The 11,950-nt window shown below is 35.8% G+C and overlaps 1 protein-coding gene across 2 annotated transcripts in view; it reads right to left on the reverse strand.

The window, feature by feature from the left end:
• The window catches only part of LOC107711757 (golgin subfamily A member 4), a 35,002-nt gene that overhangs the window by 6,844 nt on the left and 16,208 nt on the right, over positions 1–11,950 (reverse strand). The window contains exons 10-18 of one of the 2 annotated variants that reach the window (XM_016516804.1): positions 9,795–9,909; positions 8,477–8,610; positions 7,416–7,463; positions 5,865–5,974; positions 5,545–5,713; positions 4,837–4,941; positions 1,412–4,660; positions 616–741; positions 352–504 (exon numbers count right to left, since the gene is read on the reverse strand). In XM_016516804.1, coding sequence (XP_016372290.1) covers positions 352–504; positions 616–741; positions 1,412–4,660; positions 4,837–4,941; positions 5,545–5,713; positions 5,865–5,974; positions 7,416–7,463; positions 8,477–8,610; positions 9,795–9,909 — 4,209 coding nt within the window. The remainder of the gene's footprint in view (positions 1–351; positions 505–615; positions 742–1,411; positions 4,661–4,836; positions 4,942–5,544; positions 5,714–5,864; positions 5,975–7,415; positions 7,464–8,476; positions 8,611–9,794; positions 9,910–11,950) is intronic. The other variant, XM_016516805.1, reaches the window with a different exon arrangement.

An 11,950-nucleotide genomic window follows, 5' to 3' on the forward strand; every position in this document is an offset into this window, starting at 1 on the left:
TGAGTTCTTCTGTGTCATCACGTTCTATTAGTTCTACAGCTTCAGTTTCGGAACTTTCACGCTTAGTAACACATACAGCTGTTCCCTCACCACAGTGCAACAGTGAAAAGGAACCCCTTTCAAACAGTGTCGCGTTCCGAACGTTGTTTAAGCGACATTTTAAAAATTCATATCATTACAAAAATAAACACCGGTATTCGGTATGAACCGGTATACCGCCCAGCACTAATATATATATATATATATGCTGTTAAAAATAATAATTTAAACAAACCTTAAAACATCTTAAAACATTTTTCTTTGTAGCAGTTACAGTATTTCCGATCCACCTTTATAGAAAGATAAACTCACCTGTGTGGGTGAATACTGGTTTTGAAATTGTCTCTCCAGCCAATAGCAGCGATTCTGGAGCTCACTAACAGTCTGCTGTGAGTCTCTGAGCATCTTGGAAATGGTGCTTAACTGGGAGGACACCCCTTCCTTTTCCTCAATTGCCTGTTGCAACTAGTACATATACAAGGATAATAACACATGCACAGATATAAAATAAATTAATTCATGGCAGTAAATATAACACTTTATTTTGTTTTCCAGATGGAACATTTGGATGCATACCTTGATGTTGAGTTGTTGGAGGCTAAACTCCCTTTGCTGGACCTCTCGCTGGCAGTGCTGCAGATGGCTATGCAACTGGACCCAGTGTTCTTGAGACACATCTTTACCCTGCAAAGCCATGGACTCCTGAAGATACACAGACAAAAGCAACTCATTTTTCTGAGTTTTATGTAAAACAATGTGAAACGAGTGCTGGGACCAAAATAGCCAAAATCTCCCTGAAAAATTAAAATGTTGCTGCATCATCATTCACCTACTCAAACTATGGCCTAAAAACGTGTACTCTTTTTGTCAAGAAAAAAGTACATACTTTTGAGTGTGTAGTAGAATAATAGGCAAGTTTTGGGATATAATAACCACATCATAATTGCATTTTAATGGATCACTTTGTCGCACAGTTAAGTGCATCATTCTGTCACAGTTAACATCCTCGTATACCATTTTCATCAGGTTACATATTGTAGCACCCCCCTTTTATCTAAATCTCCTTTACTGTCATTAGAATTTCCTTTCTCAAACCTGAACACTTGCCCAATAGCCTTTCTAGTAAATCTCTGCTTTTTACAGCATCTAGTTCTTTTTCTTTTTGAGTTAGACAACTCAAAATACTGGAAACCTGCATCAAAGTCTAAACATCAACACAAGATTATTATCTAGATGTTGCCAAGAAAGAATATTCTGACCTTGCATTTGAACAGGACATCAAACATGTTCAACTCTAGATGAGTTGAAATTCTTTTTCTTATTCTTGAATTTCTTATTTCAATTCAATAATTGTTTCACATTTAGCACTAACCAGGATATGGTGTTTCTCTCTCTCCATCGTCTTGTCTTCTTCCACTTTGCTGGATTCCCACTTGTGGTGTTGTAGCTGGTGCTGAATTCTCTGAATCTGATAATTGGAATTTCTGCAGATCTCTTCTTTTTCCAGGACCAATTTACAGATTTCTTCTTCCTTTAATGATTTTTCACTGATAACTTTAAGCAGCTCTTGTTTGGTCAAATCGAATTCCTCTTGAAGTTTCTTGTACAGTTCATCCAGTTTCTGAATTTGCGACTGAGCAGCAAAAGTGACTTGTTCCTTCTCAGTTTGTGTTTCCCTGAGTTGTGTGATCTCTGAGGTTAATTGCTCTGTTTGACAGGTCAGCAGTGAAACTGTGTTTTCCAGTTCAGATGCACTACCTTGCAAGTGCAGACACTTTTCCTTCTCCAGTCTCAATAAAGAATCATTTTCATTAATGATTCTGACGAGATGGTTATTCTTTTCTTGTAAGCTCTTTAACTCCCTTTGAATTTTAGCAATTTCGTCCATTTCTAATTTCAGTCTGGCTTCACATGATTCTGATTGTGCCATTAATGTCTTCTTAACCAGAGAAAACTCTTTATCTTTGTTAAACAGCAACTTATCTTTTTCTTGCAAAGCTGTCTGCAAATTCTGAACTTCTTCATGTAGCTCAGAGATCCCTGTTATTTTCTGGGTGATTTGGCCCTCACTTTCCAACAGTTTGACTTGCATCTTATTTACAGACATCTCCTGTGTCCTAAAAACTTCCTCTTTCCCCTGCAGATTGAATTGTAAAGCTTCAAGTTGAGAGTGTTTGGATTCTAACTGTTCTGCCAAAGATGCCAGTTCGACTCTTTTACTTTCCAATTCATTTTGTAGGGACGTGATCATCTCTTGTTGTCTAAATATTTCTGCCATTGAATTCTTCAGTTCAGATTTAATTATAATGTTTTGGTCATTCATTGCCTGGATATTATCTTGATATTCCACAACCTCTATTTGTTTCTGTCTCATCTCGTCTTTTAATCGTACATTTTCGGTTAAATGCTCCTCTAAAAGGCCTTTTAAATGTGCATTATCAGATTCAAGCTTCGCAATATTTTCATTCATAACACCAAGCTGACTAGTTAGTGAAAGAACCGACTCATTTCTTTTGCACAATTCCTCTGAGTGACCGTGGCATTCAAGATTTGTCTCCCTTAAAGTGCTTTCTTTCACTTCCAAAGTCTGGTTCAGTCTGGACCACTCCATTTTCAGATAGCTTATCTCTTGTTGAAGGGTAAAAACAAGTTCTCTTTCATGACTAAGTTCATTTTGTAGCAAACGACATGAATTTGATTCTTTCTGCAGCAGTGTGTCTTTCTCTGCCAGACCTGATTTATGATTATTAGCTTGTTCTTGAAGAATGGAAATACTATGTTGTAATTGCTTGAGTTGGTGCTGATAAGTTTCCATTTGTGTACTTTGGTCTGTTAAGGTCTTTTCTTTTTCAAAAACAATCTGTTTGTATTGAAGGACTTGAGAAGTGGTGGATTCAAGTTCTCTCCCAAGATGATCTACTTCCTCTTTGGTCTCCCTGAGACATTTTGAGAGGGCTGCACATTCTAAAGACTTTTCCTGTAAGGTCTCAGCTCCAGACTGCAGTTTCTTTTCAATATTTTTGCGTTCCTCTACTTGCAAAAGCAAATCTTCCTTTTGCTTAAGCAAGCCTTCTATGATTTTACGGTTTTCCGCATCTCGTGTTTCAAAAATCAAGATTTTGTTTTGTAGATTCTCCCTCTCCTTGGTCGTTTCTGTGAGTAACTTCATCTGTTCATTGGTTTGTTTCTGAAGGTACTTATTCTGTTCATCAAGACTAGCAATTTTAGAAGCAAGTTTTTCATTTTCTTCAAGCGTTATTGCAACCCTGTTATTCATTTCAGACGCAACTTGGGCCAGTTTAAGCACTTCTTTTTGTTTCTCTTCAAACATTTCTTGTAATTGTTGATTTTGCCTACTCAATGTCTCATGGAGTCTAACAATGCCGTCTTTTTCTAAAAAAATCTTATCCATTGACTGTTTGTTTTGCTCGAGTTCTTTGTTCAATTCATTTCCTTGGAGTGTTAGCTCTTCCTTATCTCTTTGCAAGTGTTCTATTGTTTTAACACTTTCTGAAAGCTTCTGTTCAACTTCAGATATTTTGCTTGCCAATCTTTTCTTTTCTTCTGAAACACCAGAGAGGGACTGGACACTAGCCTCAATTTCCCTCTTCAATTGACAATTGTCATTAGTGAGACTTTCGACTTGTAAAAGCAAGTTGCAATTCTGATCTTGCACAGCTTGCAATTGCTCCTTAGCATTATCCAGGTGCTGCTTTTGTCTTGCAAGCTCTCCCAAAGTCTGCTCAAATGATTCCTGAAGTTTCTGGTTGTTAATGTTTACCAAATGAATACTCTCAATTTTATCAGACAAATGTTTCTCAAGGTTTTCTTTGGCTTCATCTCGAAACTTGAGTTCTTTGTTAAATCTATCTCTCTCTGCTACTGTCTCCTCTTGAACGATCTTCAGCTTCTCCTCCAATGAAGATATTATCTTTGACTTGTCTTGTACATCTTGCTTAAGCTGTTCTTGACATTCAACCTGCTCCTCAAGCTTTCTAGAGAACATCAGAAGCTCACTTTTATATTTGCAGACTTCAGCAAGCAACGTATTATGTTCCTCCGGGAAAGAGTCTTTTTCGTGCACTTGTTCTCTATCCAGTAGCTGGTCTTTGAGATTCATATTCAGCTTCTGTATTTCCATGCGGAGATCCTGAATTGTTTTCTTATCCTCTTCTGTTTGCTTTATTAAGTCTTTAATTTCATTACTCTTTGACTCACCATCTTTTCTCGCTACTTTTAGATCAGTTTCAGTCCTCTTCAATTGTTCAATCAGCTGAGGTATTAACACATTAATGAACTGTTGGTCAGAAAGCTGTGGGTCTCTAAAAATTTGAACATCCTGTTCAATTTTAGTCAGCACATCCTCTTTGAACTTCATTTCCCGTTTTAGTTCATGAATTTGCTCCGAGGATTCTGCCGTGCTGGATGTTAGTGCCAATATATCTTTGTCCTTATCAATGACGACATCTTGAAGTCTATCGATTTCACGCTCACAGCTCTGCAAGTCATGAACCAGCTGTGCTCTTTCTTCCAGATGAGCTGCGTTCAGTCTGTCGAGATCATCGTTTGTTTGAACCAGATCGTTCTGTAATGATTCTATAGTTGCGTCTTGTTTCTGGATCTGAAACGAAAATGGAATGGAATGATATGTTAATCAACTTAATCAAATAAATAAATACATACATACATACATAAATAATATATTTTGTCAAAAATGTAATTGTCAAACTTGCACAAATTGGAAAGAAAAAAAAATGCGACATGGAAGCCAGTGAACAATCATGTCTAAGATGTTACCTTGTCTTTCAGCACATTGAGTTTGAGTGTCAGTTCTGCAACAGTTGCTTTCATCTCAGAGTTTTCCTTCTCAAAGTTGCTGCATGTCTTTGTAACTTCAGCCAGCTACACAGCAAGGTAGTCTCAATTACTCAGATGTGATTTAATAACTCACATATACTGTATGTCATATTGTCTTCAATGTGTGACACTGTTCTTGATGCTTGGGTCTGGACTAAACTGAGTTTTAAAATACTAAAATGGATATTGAATGCAAAAAGCTCTCTCTCTCTCTCTCTCTATATATATATATACAGGTGCATCTCAATAAATTAGAATGTCGTGGAAAAGTTCATTTATTTCAGTAATTCAACTCAAATTGTGAAACTCGTGTATTAAATAAATTCACTGCACACAGACTGAAGTTAAAAATACTAAAATGGATATTGAATGCAAAAAGCTCTCTCTCTCTATATATATATATATATATACAGGTGCATCTCAATAAATTAGAATGTCGTGGAAAAGTTCATTTATTTCAGTAATTCAACTCAAATTGTGTATATATAATACACACACACACAAACACACACAGGACATGCATACATTTATTGTCCACTTGAAATATGCGACAGACAGCTGATATAAATGTTAACATGCCCAATCATCTAAATGTGTCGTCTTGTTAAATATATACTCAATATTACAATACATCTCATATGTACCCACATTGTGTTCAGTTTGAAGCAGTTTTTCAGTTGTTTCTTGGTTTTGTTTTTCTTTTGTCTCTAAAGCCTCTCTCAGACTGTCAATAAATTCCAGTTTCTCTGAGGTTCTGGCAAGTGTGTGCTCCTTTTCCATGAGTGAGGACTCCAGACACTCCTGTGTGCTGCTCAGTCTGAGTCAACAGATATGTTAAAAAATTATTTGTCTGGCTATTGAACACAGCATTTGTGTATAAAGAAGATTACCATGGCCACAAAACAGACAAGAATCTGAGTTGGAATGTTTCTGCAATTAGGCCCCAGGACCTAATTTTGAATAATTACCCTTTGAGTTGTTTGTTCAGGCTGGCAACGAGCAGCTGATGCTTTTCTGTGTCTCTAATCTGCTGACTGCGAAGGCTGGCAACCTGTGCCTGCAGGCGCTCAGATTCATTCTGATGGATAGGAAGATGGCAGATCATAACAACAACAATTCAAGCAAAATAGAAAAAACCCACCACACAGCCCAACTGCGTGTCATGTCGTTATAGATAAATGTGGGCTTAAACTAGGGCTGCATGATGATGGCAAAAATGGCAGAATTGCTGATTATTGCCCTCAAATACTGTAATCGCAATAAAGAATACCAATTAATGCACATCCAAAACAAGCTGGAAACTAGTTTGTTGTTGTTTTATTAAAAGTGTTTTCACACTCGAGTCCTCTTTAAAAGAACCAAATTTAGAACCGGTGACATGGCCCAAGAGGTGAACCAATTGAAAAAGGGCCCCGTTCTTTTTACGTTCACACTGTCCCTGTCCCTGAAAAAAGGAATCAGATCCTGTTTTGGTCAACTTAAAGGGACTATGTAGAATTCAGAAACCCTTAGAGACACCTGTTGCTGTTTTTAAATGTTTTTATTATTATTATTAAGCATCATTATTATTATTATTACTTCGTAAAACAACACTGCTACAAATCAGTCAATAGGACGCTGGTCAATAGGGGACACTGCCCCTGTCAAGTTATCCAGAAACGACGCATACTTTAACATGTTTAACCGGAGTTAATTATAATTAAATAATTATGAAATAAAATGTAAAATAATCATGAAATAAAATGATTTTGGTGTACTATACGCCTGGAAGTCATGTTATTTGGTGTGTGAATACATATTTATAGGCTATATTTCCTGTGTGTGGGACGCTTGCGAAACAAGTGTCTACGTAAGTCCTGAAACTTTTGGCAAGCTGGTGGCCAAAGGCTGCTTTCTAATAGGCACATGTCAGATTCTCCATGGGTCACATAAGTTTCTCAGTCTGGTTCTCATGAGAGCACCTGGAGATTTGGTTTGGCGATCACTCTGCGAATAGTGTGACACATTAAATATGACTATAAAAAATAAAATAATTAATAATAGTTAGTATTATTGCACTTTTTATTTATTTTTAAATAAAATAATAAACAAAAACAATAAAGTGTGATACGTTCATATTTTAAAATAAAAAGTGAGTAATAAATTAAAGTACAATTATTCTATAGTCCACTTCAAAATGCAATGCTAATACTTACATTTTCTTTTTCTTCTAAATAAATATAAATATATCACTTATGTGCATCCCTGGCAATAATGGTTACTTTTTACAATTACTGTATACTGTATAGTCCTGGCAGCCATATCCCCGTAATCACAATTATATTTTTTGATTACTTATGCAGCCCTAGCTTAACTCAAACTGTTAAAAACCATTGTTGACACACCCTGTGTGAACTGCACTCTTATTTGTAGTGTGAGTAGGACAGTGTTAAAACAGTACAAACGGTGATAAGTACAGTACAAAGAGAAGTTTCCACGCTCAGTCGTGCTTTTGGAAGCTTACACAAACACACACAAACCTGAGATGCGGACAATGCTCGACCACCTTCATCTATACCAAACGTCGCCTGCGTTAAGAGGAGTGTTGCATATAGTTCACTCAATATACAGGTAATTAACTGGCTATCCAACACTCATAGCGAGATTCAACAAGATTCAAAGTGTCAAAAACCGTTTCCCCCCCCCAACAATTAAAGAAAAATGGACTTGCATCATTCAGCATTTATTTTCTTTAGAAACAGCTGAAACTGACCTTTCGATAAGCCCAAGCACATTAGAAATATTAGTGACAAATCATACTCTTGCGACTCTTGCTGTCAATCTATTATCTTGTATGATTTTGTAAATCTATTTACCTTTTTTTCCCCCAATACATTTGTCCAGCTTTTGTCCTTAAACTGTTCTTGATAGTACAACTACTTTCTTATGCATCCTATCCCAAGCCTTCATTGCACATTCAAAAAACATTTAGATCTAGTAACAGAGGCTTGAGCCATAGACATGCAGTTATTAGCAGGGAAATTATGGAAATTGTCGTATTTGTTTGGTTGGTCAGTATCTTTTTGAATGGCCTTGGAAATACAGTAGTTTGAAATGGCCAAGTGATATGGAACTTTAATAAGGTCAACAAATCTGGAACTACTTCATACAGTAGCTGTACTTTTTAAAAAAAATTATTCACACCTAGGTTTTTTTAATTTTCTTTCACTGTCTATATTTTTCAGAAATGGTTATGGTTAGTTATAGGAGAGGCTTTAGCAGCTCAAAAATATATATATATAATGTCTAAAAAATGTTATGTTTGACTCATTTGTTGGATTATAGATTATGTTGAGGGAAAAAATGGATGAGACAAATTGCTTCTGTACAGATTATAGGAAGGTGAATAAAGTGACTAGGCCTGATTCATTTCCACTTTATTTAATGATTCCTGAGGCAATCCAATCCAATATTTTAGTGACTGACAGCTGCAGTAACTGAGGGAGCAGGCTTAGCGAAGGGTCTGTTGGCAAGCAGTGTAACTGCAGATGCTGACATTTATAGCGCCTTTATACATACAGTCCAAACAATTTCTGTGTACCTGTAGTAATTCAATGCGAGCCTGAAGTTGCAGACGGTCCTCTAGATCTTGGCACTGTTTCTCAAGGACCAAAATCTGTTCCTGCAGTTGGTTTCTCTCTAATTCAAGCTCCTCAACAACAGACCTCAAGCCATCTAAACAAGTTAAAAAAAAATCGCATATGTCATAATTTATGCAATTTATCAATTTTCCTTGAACTCTCACCTCTTTCTCCAATAAAAATTTATTTTTTGTTAAATTTTTGTGTTAATCTTAAATGTGTAATGAACAGCATATTTGAGGGCATTCCAGGGCCAGTTTTATGGTGGTCCCACCTTTCTGACTGCAACAGAGGAAAAAGTTTTTGATTGGATTGTGGAGAAATAACACAAACAAATGCCCAGTGCCATCAGATAAAGCTGCTAGGACAACAGACAGACACCTTTCAGAAGACAAAAAGGAAGACCCTTGTACAAGGCATAGAAAGGAGAGGACTTCTCGACGTTGGCCCAAATTTGGTTTCTCATGAACTAACTTCCCATCACCCATCTTAACTCTTACCTTAAGGTTCAGGCCTAAGATTCCTATGGACCTCCAGGTGATAATTTACTATGAACAGCACAATAGCCATAACACACCAACATTAACATTCATGCATTTGGCAGATGCTTTTATCCAAATCGACTTACATTGCATTCAAGGTTGCACATTTTATGAGTTCTTGCTTTCTCAGTGAATTGTTTCTGTTAATAAAGAAGTCTGATAACAAGCAGAGTTGCTATAATTACAGCAAAAATACCAGAGGAAATATCAAAAACAATTTTGGGCATTTGAGTCAATAAGGTTGAGAACCACTGATTTAGATAAAAACATCTGCTAAAAGAATACATGTAAATGTATATTATCAATATGATTTTCTAATTTGGCTCAGACATTGATAATGTTACTTGGATTTTTCATCCTATGCACTTTATTCTATTATCCACTTTAATCCTGACTTAGAATTTCAGTACTATTTATAGCTATTCTTGTATATCTGTTATTACAATTATTTTATTATGTGTCTTCTTTCTGTTGATACAGAACAGTAAGAGGCTTTCCAAGTAGGCTAGAATCTCATAAAATCCTTCAGATAAGTCAGATGATAAATCCTTCCCAATTTACACATTTCTTAATATGATCCACTTGGACAATCATTCTTAGTTGGTGCACATAGATAAAAAAAGATGGGAGATCATCACACTCACACACTTCTAGTGAAGTGTGACCTAAATAACAAGACCAAAAACTGCACACAGAAAACATTTAGAACATGGACAGTGTCTAGTGGGTTTCACACCTGTAACTGCAGCACTGTGCTGGGGCCACCATCCACCCATATTCTCTCCATTCACAAGAACATCGCAATCAGTAGGGCCTATTGGGTCTTGCCTATTATGATATTCCAAGTCCTCCTGTAGAAAGAAATAGAAAAATATTATTATTATTATTATTATTATTATAACAATACATAACTTCTCAAAAAAAAAAATACAAAAAAGTACAAATAATTACTTCTACATGAGTGGTAAAAAACACATCTGCAAATCAGGACCAAAAAATATATATATTAGGGGTGTAACGGTATGCGTATCGTGTACCGAACGGTTCACGGGTAAATTCCAAATGGAAGTGATCATCCCTATCCCCTTGGAGTGGGGACTTTGGAGTGAGCAGGGCACGTGAGTGCCATTATGTAGTGTTTGGAATGCACTTGGCAAATGGAGCTATGTAATTTCCTCATTATCTTCAGCTGGGATGTTCCCGTGACAATGCAGCATGGTGTCCGTCAGCAGTGTAGCGAATCAGCTCATGGGGAAATATGAATAATTAATCATAACTAGTTATAATTAATTATAAATATTTAGATCCGCTGTAGATATTTACTTGACCTCTCAGGGTCAACTGTCTGTCAATTCTAAGAACGTTAATTTCCTGGTTAAGGGAAATAACTTTCTTACTGTACAACTCTACACAGAGCCTGTAGCATAAATCTGCATGATTAGGGACTCCAGTTATGAGCAAACAATGAACAACGTCAAGTGTAATACAAGTAAGACTTTATTAACTACATAAACACTTAAACGAGTCTAACATACTACATAAACACTTAAACTAGTCTAACATACTAAACTGGCGACTGAGGGCAAAGGGTTTTAGTGACTGACTTAAATCATATGGCGTCAAAAGAAATTAATTTCTTAGTTAATATTTATTTTTATTTATCACTTTTATTGTGATTTTAAGTTAACTTTTCAGAACCTTATCATTATATGCTAATATTACTGAATATGGAAGAAAGCAGCATTAATATTCTTCAAACCATTTACTTTGTGTTTGAAGGAAAAAAAGTCATAGTCTGAAATGATATGAGGGTGAGTAAATGATTTTGACTTTCATTTCTGCTACAGCAGATTTCGCTGTTTTAATGTCATAAATGTCTTTTTATTGTTGTTAGCATAACTGTTGCAAATAAACATACATTATATATTTTAAAAAGTTTTTAAAAATATGCTATATAATATATAAAAAATAATATATATATAAAAAATTTTAAAATATGAAATGTATATTTTTTTATGCCGGTGTCCATCAGCGAATCTGCTGACAGACACTGTGTTGCGTTGTCAGGGGAACATCCCAGCTGAAGATAATGAGGAAATTACATCGCTCCCTTTGCCAAGTGCATTCCAAACGACTACATAATGGCACGCACGTGCCCTGCTCACTCCAAAATCCCCACTCCAAGGGGATTCAATATCAGTTACAAAACATGTAAAAGTAATAACCTTTGACTACACTGACAGCCCTTACACAGTGCATCTTCACACACCATGTTTGAACGTAATGCATGCATTATTGAGATTTGAAACTGGCGACTGAGGGCAAAGGGTTTTAGTGACTGACTTAAATCATATGGCGTCAAAAGAAATTAATTTCACACAAGTTAATATTTATTTTTATTTATCACTTTTATTGTGATTTTAAGTTAACTTTTCAGAACCTTATCATTATATGCTAATATTACTGAATATGGAAGAAAGCAGCATTAATATTCTTCAAACCATTTACTTTGTGTTTGAAGGAAAAAAAGTCATAGTCTGAAATGATATGAGGGTGAGTAAATGATTTTGACTTTCATTTCTTTTTTTCTTTTTCTTTTTTTATAAAGCACAATTAAAACAACGTAACGTTGACCAATGTGCTGTACAATCTCTAAATAAAAATTACACAGTATTAACTTTCAGACAAACAATGACCAACGACAACAAATGTTGTAAAAAAAAAAAAAAAAGCCTCTTGCTAATTAGTCTGCAGAACCATACGCTAATTCAAGTAAATGCACTTTCAATTTTCGTTTAAAATAACCTAATGACGGAGACAGTCTGAGATGTAGAGGTAGCTTATTCCAGCGCTTCGGAGCTGCTACTGCAAATGCCTGTTCACCACTCAATT

Source organism: Sinocyclocheilus rhinocerous, unplaced genomic scaffold (assembly GCF_001515625.1).
Source record: "Sinocyclocheilus rhinocerous isolate Xijiao unplaced genomic scaffold, SAMN03320098_v1.1 scaffold2283, whole genome shotgun sequence".
Lineage (NCBI taxonomy): Eukaryota > Metazoa > Chordata > Actinopteri > Cypriniformes > Cyprinidae > Sinocyclocheilus > Sinocyclocheilus rhinocerous.